General features: G+C 40.6%; 1 protein-coding gene across 3 annotated transcripts; it reads left to right on the forward strand.

The window, feature by feature from the left end:
* Positions 1–901: 901 nt before the first annotated feature.
* Positions 902–18,583, forward strand: CNIH4 (cornichon family member 4; the record flags this gene model as incomplete). 3 transcript variants are annotated; one of them, XM_084253651.1, is made up of 5 exons in its annotated part: positions 902–970; positions 4,705–4,773; positions 9,818–9,930; positions 13,975–14,115; positions 18,556–18,583. In XM_084253651.1, the coding sequence occupies 5 exons, from the start codon at positions 902–904 to the stop codon at positions 18,581–18,583; spliced, it is 420 nt and encodes a 139-aa protein (XP_084109777.1). The 3 variants fall into 3 exon arrangements, with proteins under 3 accessions (XP_084109777.1, XP_084109779.1, XP_084109778.1); XM_084253653.1 differs by lacking the exon at positions 13,975–14,115; XM_084253652.1 differs by lacking the exon at positions 18,556–18,583 and having other exon boundaries at positions 14,022–14,617.
* Between the last annotated feature and the right edge of the window lie 260 nt (positions 18,584–18,843).

Consider the following 18,843-nt stretch of genomic DNA (forward strand, 5'->3'; position numbering starts at 1 on the left):
TGGATTAAATGAATATTTGTTAATGAATGGATGCGTAAGACAACATATTCAGTTCTCAAAGATTTTAAGATCTAGAGTGGAGAGAAACATTGCTGTAACAAAAAGTAAGGCAGGTATTTTGAAATCTCCGGAGAAACTGAGATCAGGAAGGACATGTTTCTACCGCTAAGTCAGGAGTGTTGAGGTTAGAATTTGTACTTTGAGGTGAAAATCTTCCACTCTCAGGGGCTCCCCGGTGGCGCAGCGGTTGAGTGCTGGGTTCGAAGCTGCCCACAGCCTCTGCAGTGCCGGTTTGATCCCTGGCTGCTCCCCGCCCACCGGAGGAGGGTCCCACATGGCACGCAGACCTCTCCTGCCGCCCGCTGCTCCCCTCAGCAGTGTACTTCGGTCCTTCTGCCTGCTCTGCTCCCCGCTCTGGCTCTGGTGAATTCTCTCACCCTCCCGCGCTTCTGACTGTACCCAGTGCATGTATAAATAAATAAAAATAAATCTTTAAAAAGAAAAGAAAATCTACCACTCCCAAATCAGGTTATCTAGTAGATCCAGTAGAGAATTTAAAGTAGAGAATTTAAAAAAATTCTGCTGGGTATCTAGTAGATTGCAAACTTTCCATAAACACTCGTTGACTAATTGCTTGTTAGTTTCTGGAAATAATCAAATTTAGGGTAGAGGCGCGGCGCACACCTTTTTAGGTATTCATACTAGTGAACTACATTTCCCAGCGTGCATCAGCGTGATGGAGCCAGAGCTTTTTTAGCTGGACTACAACTCCCGGCATGCCGCGCTTGAACGGCGCGGAGTCCCTACTCCGGCGGGTCGGTCAAAGGCCTAACCGGGCGGGGCGGGCCCCGGCGCTGGAGCCGGCTGGACCGCAGCGAGGCGGCTGTCGGGGCGGCGGAGGATGGAGGCGGTGGTGTTCGTGTTCTCGCTCCTCGACTGCTGCGTGCTCATCTTTCTCTCAGTGTACTTCGTATCCTTGCCGGGGCGCGCGGAAGCTGGCCGGGCCGCCCGAGGGACGGGGCTGCGGGCGGGCCCGGGCGGGACTGGGTGGGGACCGGGCAGGTGCGCGGGACGAGCCCCCGCCGCCCGCCCACCAGCCTGCCCTGCCGGGCGTCGGCCCCCCTCCCCGGGGACCGAACGGGCCTTGTCCCGGAGCGCCGGACCCGGCCCGAGCGCCGCCTCTCCCTCCTACACGCCCCCGCCCGCCGCAGCAGCGTCCGGGCCTCCCTCGTGGGCCTCAGGGGGGAGGACCTGCGCGGCCTCCTCCCCGGGGTCCTGGAGACGTGGGTCGCGGCTTTTCTTGGCGAGGACCGGGTGGACCCCTCGGATGCTGGGGGGCCAGCGCCGTCGCCCGCGGATACTTAGGTGCTGAGGCGATTTGCTGCCGCTGGTCATTTTCTGGGCGACTCCCCCGCGCCCGCCCCTTTGTTCTTGCGGGTGTTGGAACTTGGTAAGGACTTTCTCATTCAGCAGTTGACTCATTTCAAAAGCTCAAAGTACTTCCTTCACGATGCCATCTTGTGATGAGTAGTGGGGAGGATTTATCGAAAAAACCATCTGCAAAGGATTATTTTGGTTGCCCCTGGAGGTTGCAGATCTGTAAATTCAGTAGCTATACACGTGATTTAGTTTCCAGTTCTTTCTCCACTTTTTAAACTTTTCTGTCTGTGTTTAAATTGTCAGTGTTTTATTTGGCCACTCGTGTTACAGAATTGAAACTGTATATCCAAGGCCAATAAATGGTTGTCCAACCTAGCACACTAGTAGCCGAGTGGGCTACAGCTTTCCCCTACTTTTGAGGGAGCGTCTAAGCTTAGTTGTTGCCCAGTGTGTAATGCACACTCCGGTTTTAAGGAAGTAAATTAAGTAATTAAAATTACTAAAGGAGAAAATCTCTCTTTCTTTGGAAGTTGCATGTGTCCCCTTATGACTGAATAAAACGTTTTGTTTGCTACAGGATAGTTGTACAGAGTGTAATTTTAGTTTGGCTTTATAATTTATTATGAAGAGGCAGTCTGTTGTAGTGGAAAGGCACAACATTTGGAATCCAGACTCCTTGCTTAGCTAGTTATTTGCTATGCACATTACATCACCTCCATCACTCAGTTTTTAAGTAGACTTAAAATGGGGGTTGTTCAATTACAAGATATATGTGTGTACAGTGAGAATAGGTGTTAAGCACCTAGCACAGTGCCTGCCCCGTGGCCAATGTTGAATAAATATTGCTCTGCTTCCTCTTCCACGCTCATACCCAATTGAGCAGCAGTTTTTATTTTTAGAGTTACAAATTCATGGAATCTTCATTTTAAAAGATTATTCCATGGTTTCTCTTTCCCCAACCTCCTTTTATTTTTAACACAATAGACATTTATTTTTCATACTCATGGATCTGCAGATGGACCAAGTGACTTTTCTTTAGTTTAGGTTTGGCCTGCATGTCTCACTTTTGGGCCTGAAAAGATCTAATTCCCTTTACATGTCATGGAAAATCTTTTGCTTCAGTTTGCTTCTACCCATTCTAATTTTGTTTTCAATCTTTATGAATTGTTAATTTTTTTTAAGATTTATTTATTTATGCATACAACAACTGGGTGTAGGCCAGAGGTGTGCAGGGTGAGAGGATTCACCAGAGACAGAGTGGGGAGCAGAATAGGCAAGTCTACTGAAACACACTGCTGAGGGGAGCTGCAGCCAGGGTAAGACAGAACAGGTCTGCTGCTGCCACGTGGGTCAGTTTCCTAGTCAGGGATGGAACTCATGCTACAGTGGCTGGTAATAGCACTGAGACTTTAAGCCCTGCGCCACCAGGGAGGCCCTAATTGTAATTTTTAAGAACGATCTATCAAGGATAATTATTATTCATTGTAGAGCACATTTTCTAAAATGATCTTTTATGAAATCTCCATTTATATTTAGAGCTGTTAATTTATAAAATCATTACAATAAAACCAGTCTGTATTTAGCAGTTTTTGCTTTAACTGGTGATTTCTCATGAGGGGAACCCTGATTTTTTTAGGTTTGGCAGCATTAATTGTCCAAATTTTGATAACCTAACACCTGCTGTGGCTTAAGGAACTTTGCTGCTGCAAAATAGTTTTTGGAGTTTGAAAAACTATTCTTTATGACTTAAATGGCCTTGGCTTATATCAATTTATATACATCTATAGAAAAATGTTAGGTGTAATATATTGTGTTTTGGGTTAGTTGCACTAGCTTTATGTTAGAGCATTAAGGGGAGTGGGAAATGGTCAGGGTAGATATTCTGTAGGAATAGAGGGTATCCTGAACTCTGCACTGTGAGCAAACCCTGCAGAGAAGGAAAGGGGTAATTATTAAAAATCAAATATAGGCAATAGCAAAAGTATAGAGTCAGGTATGTTTGTGTCATTTCTGGGTGATGGGGTTAAGGAATATACGTGATTGGAAAGGTAGGATTAGATCAGATTTTGGAGGGTTTAGATATTAAGAAAGGGAAGACTTTCACTTTTATCCTATATGTTGTAGGGAGCTATTGAAAATTTCTTAACTTGAACAAAGTACTGTCTTAGGAATGTGAATCTGCAGAATGGGTTGAAGACGATAAAGATTGGAAGGTAACAAACCATTAGCGAATAGGTTTGCCTGGATTTGAAATAGAGATCTAGTTGTAGGCAGGTGAGGGAGGAATTAATGTGATTGTTATTAGAAAGAGAAGATTGATAGAACTTGGTAGTGACTGATTATAAGAACCAGAAGGTAGAAATAACTTTCCATATTGTGAACCTGAGAAAATGATGCTTGTATCATTGACACAGTAAAACTAATTGAAGGGATAGCAATTTGTGGACAAAGTGAGAATTTCACTTTGGCTATGTTAAGTTGATAAGGAGAATATTCGTGTGGAAATATTTAGAATTTAGTTGAGAACATTTATTTTTTTCTTGCTTTATTGTACATTTTCTAACATAAAAGTAGATAAGTATAAATTAGCCCCATGTTCCTGTCATTCATCTTCAGTGATTTTCAGCATTTTCTCATTTTTATTCCCAATTATTGGGGACTAGGGGTGGAGTGAAGCATTATAAAGTAAATCCCAGGCATTGTGTCATGCAGATGTACCTTAGCTTTTTATGTATCTGCCATTCAGATACTTATTTGTGAATTTATATTTTGTATTAACCGCCTTTTTTTTTTTTTTTGCCTAATTACAGTATAATATGTGTTTATTATGAAAAGTTAGGGAAATAGAGAAAAGTATTAAGGAAAAGAAATCATCTGTAATCCAACTTTCGATAACAACCATTCTAACATGCTATATTTGTAATTCTGTATCCTGTTTTCTTTTTTCATATCTTCAAAACTTTTCATGGATATATCATATACAGTATTTTTCCAGTATTGGGAAATCATATTTTTTAACATTTAAATAGTTTTTATAGGTCTTCATTTCCTGTATAGCTACTGTGTGATATATGAAGAACTCACACTTAAGTTCCAGTATGGATGAAATTAGAACTGAAAATAATAAAAGGATTAGTTGGTGAAAAATCATTTGTTGAAGAAACAAATGAGAAAACTGAGTTGTCTGAAGAGCAAACTTTAAGGAGATAACTAAATTTTTTTTTCAAGTCAAATCTAATTTTGTCATGCAACTGGGATTTCTTTCTGAAACTTAAAAACAATTGTTACCAAAGAAGTCTAATAATTCCTTATCTTGATCATCAGATAATTACACTGTCTGATTTAGAATGTGATTACATTAATGCTAGATCTTGTTGCTCGAAATTAAACAAGGTAAGACATTTCTTTGCTCATTTTGTGGTATTGAAGTCAGTTCTCCATTTTCTGTATTAGAGATTATTATAGATAATCCGCATATATATCTTTTATTTTAGAGTGCATGTTGTTTCATATTCATAGGAATGTTGGTAAAACTACTGTGGTTTGCATTATTTTAGCTCATGAAACTATATTAGAAGACCTAACATAAAATTTTGTTTCTTTCTCTGCTTCTTTGTCCCTCATGGACATTATTACTCAAATTAGGCAGAAGTTCTTTATGAGAGTAATTGTTTTTGTTTTTTTGTGACCAAACCCCCTCCTCTTGCTTATGGGAAAAAAAAAAAAAGCTTTTGTTGAATGAAAGAAGACCGTTTTTTTTTTTTTTTTTAATGGCTTGCTGAGAAATGGAATTAATCAGTTGGCTTGTTTCAAAGCCATTTTTCTTAGTATAGAGTCAGAACTTACATTGGTAAGGATACTCTAAATTGCAAAACTTGTGTAGCTATGGGGAAACCAGTTGGTCTTGATTCATTTATGAGATGAACAGACAGAACAGCTTTCTGGATTAAGTTCATATAAAAACACAATGCAGAGAGGTGTTTGGCTTGACCTAAAATTGATTCCCATGTGTCTTTTCACATGTTTATTTTACTTACCTTTCTCTGGATGGTAAGGGTTTAAATTAAATTAAAATTTAATAAAATCTAGTAAAATATATGTTCCTCCTAATCTTTAGAAAAATCATATACATATATATATTTTAGATGAAATTTATTTTTTATCATTTCTTGCTTCTCAGTATTAGGTGGATATTTTATGGGTTTTCTTTTATAATCTAACTATAAAGAAAGGATCACTGATTCTTCTACTGAGAAAGTTACTCCGATGTGATGTTAAGTAAAAATTTTAATGTTAATTTTTACTTTTCTACAAGTATAACTTGCACACAACGTAAGGCAAAGATACTATAAAACTTAAAAGTGAAAAACAGGGCCTCCCTGGTGGCGCAGCGGTTGAGCGCCGGGTTGCGAAGCTGCCCGCAGCCTCTGCAGCACCGGTTTGATCCCCGGCTGCTCCCCGGCCACCGGAGGAGGGTCCCACTTGGAGCGCAGACCTCTTCTGCCTCCTGCTGCTCCCCTCAGCAGTGTACTTCGGTCCTTCTGCCTGCTCTGCTCCCCTCCCCGCTCTGGCTCTGGTGAATTCTCTCACCCTCCCGCGCTTCTGACTGTACCCAGTGCTTGTATAAATAAATAAATAAATCTTAAAAACAAAAACAAACAAAAAAAATTATTAAAAAAAAAAAAGTGAAAAACAGCAGTCTTTCCCTGATCTATTGAATTCCTATCTTGCTACTTAGAGACAACTGATTTCAACACTTGAGCTGTCAGTTTGTTTTGGTATTTATGTCCCTTTTTTTTATATATACTTGTCCTACTATTTCTTGACCTATCAATTTAAAATATTATTTATTATTTATTGACTTTTGAGTTGATATGATAGAGTCAATTCTTAGGTACCTCCTTCCCTAAACATCTCTCTTATCATCTATTTTTCTTTTTTGGATTAATTTGATATTCAGTGTTTACATCATTATGATGTATTGTTACATTACAATACGACAACTTTTTTTTAAATTGCTGAGCCTCATAGCAGTATCATATTTTTCTTTGTTTTTTCTGGATAGCTTTGTCTTTCTTGGTGTTAATAACTGCCTCGTTTCTTTATTTCCTTAGTTTTCTAGGTACTTGTTACAAAGGTGTTTCAGATACATCTTTAAAGCCCTTCAGTACTATTTTCTTTTCTTTTTATTTATGCATACAAGAGCTGGGGTACAGGCCAGAGATGCGGGAGGGTGAGAGGATTCACCAGAGATAGAGCGGGAAACAGAGCAGGTGGATTGACTGAAATACACAGGTAAGGGGAGCAGCAGGTGAGACAGGAGAGGTCTGCTGTGCCATGTGGGTTGCTTCCTGGCCGGCTGGAAATGGAACTCGTTCCTGGCCGGCTGGAAATGGAACTCGTATTGCAGAGGCTGCGGATTGCTTTGTAGTGTGGTGCTTAACCCCTTGCTCCACCAGGGAGGTCCCTCAGTACTATTTTCTACATGTTCAAACATTAATATAATCTATCAGTTTTTTCCAGGTGACATTTCTGCTTGAGACCACTAGCATATTTCTGTACTCTCGACTGAGTGCTCTCTAGGATTATTTCATAATTTCTGTCCTGAGACTCCTGTTGTAGATCCCCTGATTCTTGGAACTCATTTGTTCTTTTTTCTTGACTTACTATTTCATTTTGCTGGAGTAGTTTTTTGATGTGTGGTACATGAGAATTCCATTTTGAGGCCTTACATATTTGAAAACATCTTATCCTTATCCTTGATTGTTTCTTTGTGTATGGACATCTAGGTTGGAAAAGACTTTTATTTCAGAATTTTCAAGACATTACTCAGTGGTCCTCTAACTTGTAGTGTTTTTCAGGTTTGGAAGTATGATACCATTTTGATATCTTACCATTTATTTGATCTCTGTTTATTTTTTCTCATCTTCTCTGGTATAGAACCTTTTCTTTATCTTTGGTGTTTTGGTTTACCTTTGTGGATCTTCATTTAGGCCATTTTTAGTCATTGTTTTGCTGTCTAATAGACTGTTTCAATCTGGGAAGCTTTCTTGTGTTCTTTCTTGGATAATGTCTTCTTTTCCCCTGTCTTTTACTTCCATTCACTGGATAATACATCTGTTGTATTGACCTGCCAATTCTTCTGTTTTCTTATTTTTATTCCTTCGGGTTTTCTTCTACCTTTGCTGTTTTAAGATTTTCCCTGCTTTATCTTCTGGATTTTCTAATGTATCTATATCAGTTATGTTAAAATTTTAATTTCTGGGAGTTTTTGTTCTCAGTTCATGTTTAACTTTTAGTGCTCTGAGAATATTAATTATAGTAGTTTTGAAATTTTCTTCTGCTTATATATTTTTCCTCCAAATTTCTTTCCCTTTTCGCTCCCCACCTTCTACATTTGAGGCTTTCCTCACTTTCTGAATCATGGCTGGCTGTTCATAGTTAAGGGAAAAGCTCAGTGGGTGTGGTCCAGACTGTTGACTGACTGGTAGGTAACAATATATTTCATTGTAGTTTGAAATTTATCTCTACTTTTGTTGGGGTACCTAAAATGGCAGTTTTGTGTAGGTGTTTCTCTTGTGCCATTATGTTTCTATAGAGAAGAGTGATCTAAACTCCTGTCTGGGGCATTTAAGCTTCATAGCGTATCTGAGAACAAGTTAGAGGAAAAACACATCTTTAAGGAGGGAAAAGAAAGAAAACAGACCATTGTGTAAACCATACACAATAGGGTTAAGTAGTGCTTCTGGAAACTTGTTTTAGGTTTGTGTCTGTGTGAAATAAAGTGACTGCAGCCACAGTAAGAAACCCAGTTTGAGGGGCCTCCCTGGTGGTGCAGCGGTTGAGCACTGGGCTGCAAAGCTGCCCAGCTGCCCGCAGCCTCTGCAGTGCCGGTTCGATTCCCGGCCACCGACGAGGGTCCCATGTGTGCGGGCAGACCTCTCCTGCGGTGCCCGCTGCTCCCCTCAGCAGTGTACTTTGTCAGTCTGCCTGTTCTGCTCCCCGCTCTGGCTCATCCTCCCGTAATTCTGACTGTACCCAGTGCTTGTATAAATAAATAAATCTTTAAAAAAAAAAAAGAAAGAAAACCAGTTTCAGAGCTACAACAGTAGGGATCCAATGGCTTGGAGAGTATTAATAGTAACACTGGCTAACTTTTATTGAGAACTTATATTGCACATGACTTACATTTGTTCTTTTTTTTTTAAAGATTTATTTTTTTTCATTTATGCATACAAGAACTGGGGTAATGGCCAGAGGTGGAAGGTGTGTGGGGGGGTGTGTGTAAGAGAGAGAATTTATCAGAGACATAGTGGGGAGCAGAACAGGTGGATTGACTGAAATACACTGCTGAGGGGAGCAGCGGGTGAGTTAGGAGAGATCTGCTGCGCCATATGGGTTAGCTCCCTGGCTGGGGGCTGAACTTGTGCTGCAGTGGCTGCTGATAGCTTGATAATGCTGAGACTTCACCCTTTGCACCGCCAGGGAGGCTTCTTAATATTTATTTTTGTGTGTAGAAGAACTGGGCTGTAGGCCAGAGGTGCAAATTATGCTTCAGACCCAGAAAATCCATTTTCTTTATTTTCAAAGCAGTATCTAAAATCCCACTGCAAGAGGCCTGAGGCCTGTTTATCTAGTTTTGCCACTAAGTATATGTGTGATCATAGGCAAGTTAATTACCCTCTCTGAGTTTGGTTTTCCTTGTTTTTGCAAGTGGGGAATACCAGCTCCTGGCTCCATAAATATTAACTATTAACTTCCATTAAAAGAAGAATCTCTTTATAGGAGAAGACTACAATTGGTGACTTGAGAACCAGCCATAATAGCTGTTGATGCAATAGAATGAGAATATTGCACATTACTCCCTCTTAAAGAGAACAGATAAGGGCATTGGGTGCCATAAAGCCAATAGGTTGGGATTCTTATCCTGGTTCATTGTTTGTTTAACTTTGAACTGTTACTGTAAGCTATTTAAGTACTTTGGGGGAGGGTACAGTTGAATGCATACTGTTTCCCACAGGATTCTGGTATTGGAAAATGTTTTAGATTGATAGTCTAATGTGAAGGGCAGCATATAAGTAGATATAAACCATCCCAAATTAAAGTAAGAGAGTTTAGCACAGGTAGAATAAGAGTAAATAATAAGTCTTTTTTTTCCCTAATTACCATTGAGACTTGCTTGGTGAATGAATCTGGACCTTTGCTTAGGATAAAATGTAATTGAAATTAAAGTGCTTTATTTTTAAGCTGTGCCCTGATGTATTTGCATGGTGTGAACAGTTACACCAGTATGCAAATCTGGGACATCTATGTCTAAAAATAATTTTGAAGCACTAGTAGGTAAATTCCCTGTGTATTCATTGATTTACCTTCAAATAACATGTAATTCAGGAAGAACACAGCAGTGAAGTATAATAACTATGTTCTTCCCTTGCAGTGGGTAATTCCAGAGTTAATTGGTCATACCATTGTTACTGTATTAATGCTCATTTCATTGCACTGGTTCATCTTCCTTCTCAACTTGCCTGTTGCCACTTGGAATATTTATCGGTGAGTATGGCTAGCTTACTGTTTTATGCTAGGGCAATTTATCTTTTTTTTTTTTTTTTTTAAAGATTTATTTATTTATGCATACAAGAGCTGGGGTACAGGCCAGAGTTGTGGGGGGTGAGAGGATTCACCAGACACAAAGTGGAATACAGAGCAGGCAGATTGATAGAAATACACTGCTGAGGGGAGCAGCAGGTAAGTCAAGAGAGGTCTGCTGTGCCTTGTGGCCAGCTCCCTGGCTGGGGATCGAACTCGTGCTGCAGAGGCTGTGCATAGCTTCATAGGTTGCGTCTTAAACCCTTGCCCCACCAGGGAAGCCCCCCATCTTAATTTTTTAAAGATTTATTTTTATGCATACAAGAACTGGGGTGTAGGCCAGAGGTACAAGGGGTGAGAGGATTCACCAGAGACAGAGTGGGGAGTAGAAAAGGTGGATACTGCTGAGGGGAGCAGTGAGTAACATAGGAGAGGTCTGCTGCACCATATGTGGGTTAGCTCCCTGGCTGGGGATCGAACACAGGCCTTGGGGGTGATAACATTGAGACTTAACCTGCTAGGGCAATTTAAAGAAAATATTGTTTTAATAGCCTTTTCTTCTACAATAAAATGTATGCCAGTCACAAGTGACAACAGAATGCTTCATTAAAGCAGCATAAATTCTTGTTTACTTTGTTATACTAGGCAAGTAGCAATTTGCATGGCTCAGCCTACATAAAAACACTTAAAAACTGTGATGTTGGGCTTCCCCGGTGGCACAGCAGTTGAGTGCTGGGCTGCGAAGCTGCCCGCAGCCTCTGCAGCACTGGTTCGATCCCCAGCCGCCGCTGAGGGTCCCACATGGTGCGCAGATCTCTCCTGCTGCGCTTGCTGCTCCCCTCAGCAGTGTACTTCGTCAGTTTGCCTGTTCTGCTCTCCACTCTGGCTCTGGTGAATTTTCTCACCCTCCCACACTTCTGACTGAACCCAGTGCTTGTATAAATAAATAAATAAATCTTTAAAAAAAAAAAAAACTGTAATGTTTTAAATTTTTTTGAGGTATAATTTGACACACAGCATTATTTAATTTCCAAACATATGTAATCGTTGTGATGTCTAAAGATGTGGGTGGGACATGTTTATTTCATTGTCTTAAATATCCTTTTCCTTTAAGAATTATCAAAAACTTGAGAATGTAAGGTACCTGTTACTTATGTCTATAGTTTTTTTTTTTTTTTTTAAGATTTATTTATGCATACAAGAACTGGGGTGTAGGACAGAGGTGTGGGGGGTGAGAGGATTCACCAGAGAGGGGAGCAGCAGGGTGAGGGGTGAGGGGAGCAGCAGGCAAGTCAGGAGAGATCTGCTGTGCCATGTGGGTAGCTCCCTGGCTGGGGCTTGAACATGTGCTGTAGTGGCTGCGGATAGCCTCGTAGTGCTGTGTCTTAACTGTTTTCACCACCAGGAAGGCCCCATTTCTGTAGTATTTATTTTTTTATTCATTTATTTATTTATTTATTTATTCATACGTACATACATACAAGCACTGGGTATAGTCAGAAACGTGGGAGGGTGAGAGAATTCACCAGAGCCAGAGCGGGGAGCAGAGCAGGCAGAAGGACCGAAGCACACTGCTGAGGGGAGCAGCGGGTGGCAGGAGAGGTCTGCACTCCATGTGGGACCCTTCTCCGGTGGCCGGGGAGCAGCCGGGGCTCAAACCAGCGCTGCAGAGGCTGCGGGCAGCTTCACAGCCCAGCGCTCAACTGCTGCACCACCAGGGAGGCCCCATGTCTGTAGTTTTTAATTAGTGTATACGTGGAATGTGCCAAAAAATTTTCATTTTGAAGCCTGCATATTAGGTAACATCGAATTTTTGACTTAATAAATTTTGGAAGTTTGTTTAAACATAGCTCAATGAAAACTAATTGTATATAATTTTATAGTTTGGCTATTAAACATTGCATATTTTCTTGTAAAGAACTGTGGAATATGGACCTCCCTGGTGGTGCAAGGGGTTAAGACGCAGCCTATGAAGCTATCCTCAACCTCTGCAGCACAAGTTCGATCCCCCAGCCAGTCAGGGAGATACCCACATGGCACAGCAGACCTCTCCTGTCTTGCCCGCTGCTCCCCTCAGCAGTGTATTTCACTCAGTCTGCCTGTTCTGTTCCCCACTCTGTCTCTGGTGAATCCTCTCAACCCCCGCACTCTGGCCTGTACCCCAGCTCTTGTATGCATACATAAATAAATCTTTAAAAAAAAAAAAAAACCCAAAATATGCTAGTTGAAAAAATCTGACTAAGGCAGAGTAGGAGAGTTACCAGAGGACAAATGAGGACACTAAAATTAGAAGGAGATGGATTGTTACTGGAAGTTTCAAGTAGACAGTGGTAGTGATGTCTTGAGCAGCACCTATGAGATGGGTCGGGTTTTCAGAGAAGAGCAGGGAAAGAATTTGCTGAAGTGTGAAGGATGAGGGGAGTGAAAGGGGCCCGGAGTAAACTTGCACATCGTGCTTCCCAAATAGATTGAAATCATCCAGATGAGGGTAGTAATAGACACAGCTAGAGATCACATTCACAGTCTTCAAATTTGGTCTAAAGAGTTTATAAATATGAGTAGAGTATATTTTTAGTATATTTATAGATTTAAAAAACCAATACCACAATCTATTTAGTACACTTCCATCATCCCAAAAGAAGCTCTGTATCCATTAGCACTCACTCCTACTCCCTCCCCATCCCCAACCCTCAGTACCAGTGGTCTGTTTTCTGTCTCTGTACAATTACTTATTCTGGGGCATCCCTGGTGGCGCAAGGGGTTAAGTTGCAGCCTATGAAGCTGTCTGCAGCCTCTGCAGCATGAGTTTGATTCCTGGCCAGGGGATCGAACATGGCTTAGCAGACCTCTCCTGACTTGCCTGCTGCTCCCCTCAGCAGTGTATTTCAGTAGATCTGCATGTTCTGCTCCCCGCCCTGTCTCTGGTGAATCCTCTCACCCCTCCACACCTCTGGCCCATACCCCAGTTCTTATATGCATAAATAATCTTTAAAAAGAATTACCTATTCTGGACAGATATATTTTATATATTTTATATGTGCTCTTTCATGACTGGCTTTTCACTTACCATATTTTCAAGTTTCATTTTTGTTGTGGTATCTATCAGTACTTCATTCTTTTTTATTGCTGGATAATTTTCCAATATATGGATATACTTTTGTTTATTCATTTGTAGTTGATGAACATTTGAGTTGTTTCCACTTTTTGGTTCTTGCTGTGATTCTCTCATGAACATTCATGTGCAAGTTTTTGTTCGGGTGTATTTTTTTATTTCTCCTAAGAGTGGAAAGTTAACTTTATTTAACCTTTAGAGGAACTATTGGAGTATACAAAAGCAGCTACATATTTAATATTCCTGCCAATCGTGCATGAGGGTTCCGGGTTTTTTAAATGAAAATGTTTCAAAGAATTTAATAAAATTGCTTTGGCTTTGCAAACCTCTTCACTTGTGTCAAGTGGGAATGAGGCTGTAGGTCTGACCAATTCAGTAGTGGTTGTTTTTTTAAGATTTGTTTATTTATGCATATAAAAGCTGGTACAGGCCAGAGATGTGGGGGGTGAGAGGATTCACCAGAGACAGAGTGTGGAACAGAACAGGCAGATTGGCTGAAGTACACTGCTGTGGGGAACAGCGGGCGAGACAGGAGAGGTCTGCTGTGCCATGTGGGTTGCTCCCTGGCCGGCCGGGAATCAAACTCATGCTGCAGAGGCTGCGGATTGCTTCATAGTGCTGTGCTTAACCCCTTGCGCCACCAGGGAGGCCCCAATTCAGTAGTTTTCTGTAGAGGATGGGTAAAAGGGGGGTCTCTGCCCGAAATATCCTTTAGAATGTTACTGTGTATGTTTCAGAGGGTAGAAAATTACGCCAAAAATTAGCAGTACTGTATTTTTCAAAGGAAAACTAAGTAGTAGCCCATGCCATCCTCACAATACTGTCCATATTTGATCTGAATATTTATGCTGATGACTTGATTTTCCTTCTAATATGTACATCCTTTAATTTATCAGGTTCATCATGGTGCCTAGTGGTAACATGGGAGTGTTTGATCCAACAGAAATACACAATCGAGGGCAGCTAAAGTCACACATGAAAGAAGCCATGATCAAGCTTGGTTTCCATTTGCTTTGTTTTTTCATGTATCTTTATAGGTGAGTATATAGTCCTTGTGACGTATTCAGGATGTCATGTCTCCTTTTAATGTGGTGTATAGGATTTTGCATTGACATTGCAGAACATTTGGGGTTTAAAACTTTCTTGTGACTGTGGAAATTTTTTTTTTTTTTTGTGGGACCCTCGCCGGTGGCTGGGGATTGAACTGGCACTGCAGCTCACAACCCAGCGCTCAACCGCTGTGCCACCAGGGGAGGCCCTGGAAATTTTTTTATGTATGCAATTGTATCACCATCCTGTCTGACCTATAATAGTTACATTGTGGTATTAGTTATTCTTCAGCTGTTGAGGTTATGAGCATGCTTAAAGCTGTCTTTGCTATTCTTTTCCTGCCCTAATATCCACCTGTGAGGTCTCACTGCTTATTATAGGCATTAATACATGTACCTCAAACACTGAACCACTCATGGGTCTCCAGGGCATCAGACCACTGGCAGCAGCTCTCAATAGCTTCCATCCAACGTGGGCTGATCTTTTCTGGAAGTAAGGAATTTAGGTGTGATGCCTATTCTCCAGCATCCTAAGTATCTGTTGGTAAAATTATATTGGTCTTCCAGTTACAACAAGTAAGAATTAATTTGAAGGAAGCTGTCAGACACTGGAAGCCTTGTGTAGTTTTGTTTCAAATTTAAATTTATTACCTTATGTTGTAAAGATGAACATGCCTCCTTTTCCATTACCTATGAAAGGGCCATAGAATAGAGCCAGAAAGAAGAAAAAATATTGTCATGTAGGTATGTCTTCATCCTCTCCATCCCTCCAGCTTTCATGCTGTTGGAAAGCAAACTAGAGTGGACAATCCCTGGATCTCAATAACTGGAACTTTCTTTTTTCTTATATTTCCTTTTTTTTTTTTTTAAATTTGTGTCTTTTGCCATATCTCTTTTCATTTTTATTTTTATTTTTTGCATAGAAGAACTGGGGTATAAGTCAGAGGTACAGTGGGTGAGAGGATTCACCAGAGACAAAGTGGGCGGCAGAACAGGAGGATTTACTGAAATACACTGCTGAGGGGAGCAGTGGGCGAGACAGTAGAGGTCTGCTGCACCATGTGGGTTAGCTGGTCAGGCTGTAGTGGTGATAACACTGAGACTGAACTAGGCCACCACAGAGGCCCCCTAACTGGAAATAAAATTGGAAAAATTCCCATCTGTCTAGAGATTGGTGGAATCTGTGCCTTTGGCATTGCCGTTAGGTGCTAGCCTTAGTGGAATCTGGATTCTACCACTTACTGTGCACCTGGGGCAAGTTTTTTAACTTCTCTGTGCCATAATTTCTTTTTTTTTTTTTTTTTTTCAATTTTTCAGAAAGTTTATTGGGTAAACTTGCTCTTAACCGTAGGTTTTCTGTTTCTAAGAATTTTTTTTTTTATCAATTTTATTTTTTTTTTTTTTAAATTTCCAGCTTTTTATTAGTTCTTATTTTTATTTTTTATATTATTATTTTTTATTTTTTACATCACTGTTAATTTTTATTTTTTTTTTTTAAATTTTATTGTTATATTCCCCATACAATTGCAGCCCCCCATTCTGACCCCAATCCCCCCCCTCCCACCCCCGCCCCCCTAAAAGTGTCTCTGGTTCATAGTTTTTTGTTGATTTTGATTTTCACTTTCTTATAGTTATTCATTTTCCTGGTCCCTTATTTAAGTTTTCTAGATTCCTGCTAAGAGTGAGACCATCCGGTATTTTTCTTTTTCTTTTTGGCTTATTTCGCTGAGCATGATCCCTTCCAGCGCCATCCATGTTGCTGCAAATTGCATGTGTTTATCTTTTTTGAATGCTGAGTAATATTCCATGGTATATATGGACCACATCTTCTTGATCCAGTCATCTATTTTTGGGCATTTGGGTTGTTTCCAAAGCTTAGCTATTGTAAACAGTGCTGCTATAAACATAGGGGTGCAGGTGTTCTTTGGAATTGATGTTTCTGTGTCCTTTGGGTAAATACCTAGGCGTGGAATTGCTGGATCATATGGAAGCTCTATGTTTAGTAGGTCCAGAAATCTCCACACAGCTTTCCACAGTGGTTGGACCAGTTTGCACTCCCACCAACAGTGTAGAAGAGTTCCTTTTTCTCCACACCCTCGCCAGCATTTGTTGTTACTAGTTTTTTTAATATGTGCCATTCTCACTGGTGTAAGATGGTATCTCATGGTAGTTTTGATTTGCATTTCCCTGATGGCAAGTGATGTTGAACATTTTTTCATATGCCTGTTGGCCATTTGCATTTCCTCTTCAGAGAAGTTTCTTTTTAGCTCTTCTGCCCATTTTTTGACTGGATTATTTTCTTTGTTGTTGTTGAGTCTCATCAGCTCTTTGCAGATTTTTGTGATCAGTCCTTTATCATTAGTGTTGGGTGCAAAAATGTTCTCCCAGTTGGTGGGGTTTCTCTTTGTTTTTGTTATTGTCTCTTTTGCTGTGCAGAAGCTCTTTAATTTGATGTAGTCCCAGCTGTTTATCTTTGCCTTCACTATCACTGCTTTGGTGATGTGTTTGTAAAGATGTCTTTGATGTGCAAATCACGTAGTGTTTCGCCTATATTTCCTTCTATATATTTTATGGTTTCAGGTCTTATGTCTAGTTCTTTAATCCATTTTGAGTTGATTTTTGTGTATGGTGTGAGGTAGTGGTCAAGCTTCATTCTTTTGCATGTAGCGACCCAGTTTTCCCAGCACCATTTATTGAACAAACTTTCTTTGCTCCAATGCATAGTCTTTGCTCCTTTGTCAAAGATTAGTTGACCATAAATCTGTGGGTTTATTTCTGGATTTTCTATTCGATTCCATTGGTCTGTATGTCTGTTCTTGTTCCAATACCATGCAGTTTTGATGATTATGTGCCATAATTTCTTCATTTGAGAATGGAATAGTAATAGTACCTACCTCATGGGATGGTGATGTGAAATAAGGGAGATAATACATGTAAGGCAGTTGAGTTTGTGCTACTTATAGTAAACTAAAAAATCTTACAAAAATATTAGCTATTATCATTAATTTGTGCTGTACACAGAGTACTTAGTATTGTTAAATTTAGACAACTAATCACGTTTACTGTGGTCTAATATCAGTTATACCATTAGTCATTGTAAGGCTATTTCTGTGTATTTTAGTTATTGAGCTCAATAGAGGAAGGCTGATTCTAGTAAAAGGAATTTATAGTTTTGTTACTATTGTTAGCTGTGGAAGTTTATTAATAGAGTATTTATTGAGTGACTGCTGTGTGTCAGAAACTATGTAAGGCATTGCAGACGACACAAAGGAACAGCACAAAATTCCTGTGTAAAGCTGGGAGTCTGATAATTGCAGTACTTAGTTATTATCCTGGATTATGAAAGTGATGCCTGGATTCTCTTGCCGTCTTGGTGGAGCCCACAGTTCAATGGAGGAGACCAGCATGTAAAATGAAGCAAGCAGGGAGATGGCAAACTGTGGAAGGTGACAAACTGCTTTGGGTCAGGAGACTGGCTTCCCAAAGAAGGTGCTTTAAAGCCAGAGTGAAGCCCGAGTAGAAATTTACTAGGATGAGCTGGGAGGAATGGGAAAGGAGGGGTTTTAGGCATATACACAGCATATGCAAAGAGAATTAAAGTTTTTTTATGGGCATGGCATTTTTTTTTTTTTTAAAGATTAATCCATTTATTCATACAAGAACTGGGGTACAGGCCAGAGGTGCAGGGAGTGAGAGGATCCACCAGAGACAGAGTGGGGAGCAGAACAGGCAGGCTGCGTGAAATACGCTGCTGAGGAGAGCAGTGAGCAAGACAGGAGAGGTCTGCTTCGCCATGCGGGTCAGCTCCCTGGCTGGCTGGGGGTTGAATTCGTGCTGCAGAAGCCACAAACAGCTTCACAGTGCTGTGCTTAACCCATTACGCCACCAGGGAGGCCCCCTGTTTTTTATTTTTTTAATTTATGCATACAAGAACTGGGGTGTAGGCCAGAGATACAGGGGTGTGAAAGATTCACCAGAGACAGAGTGGGACACAGAACAGGCAGATTGACAGAAATACACTGCTGAGGAGAGCAGCAGGCAAGGCAGGAGAGGTCTGCTGTGCCATGTGGGTCAGCTCCCTGGCTGGGGATTGAACTCGTGCTGCAGTGACTGCTGGTAGCTTATTCTTGCTGACTTTAACCCCTGGGCCACCAGGGAGGCCCCTGGCATGTTTTTTTCTAAACTGTAGCCTAACACTAGTTTTAGGTGATATTCTTTGTCCCCTCCCATATCCCAGTCACTTTATTTTAGAGAAAAAATTAGGGCATTGAGAGACTAATGTGGATATTCTTTCCTTTAGGTTTAAATGATTGTCTTTTACTCAAATGAGTTCTTTATTAAACCTTTGGGATACAAGTCTCTGGACAGACTAGACATTAGTAACATTCCTAAGAAAATATTAATAACATTAATTTCTTCTCTCCACAGTATGATTTTAGCTTTGATAAATGACTGACGCTGGAGAAGCCGTGGTTGATGTCAGCCTACACTACAGTGCACAGTTGAGGAGCCAGAGAACTACTAAATCATCCTTAGAACCGTGACCATAGCAGTATATTTTCCTCTTTGAACAAAAAGTATTTTTGCTGTATTTTTACCATATAAAGTATTTAAAAAACATGAATTGAGTTTTTGTAGATTTCTGGTTCTCAGCTTTACCTTGAACCCCAACATGTGCAAGTGTTTTTCATCATCTGTATTTGAAGATATTTGTAT

This window comes from Talpa europaea (genome assembly GCF_964194135.1).
Source record: "Talpa europaea genome assembly, chromosome: 14".
Lineage (NCBI taxonomy): Eukaryota > Metazoa > Chordata > Mammalia > Eulipotyphla > Talpidae > Talpa > Talpa europaea.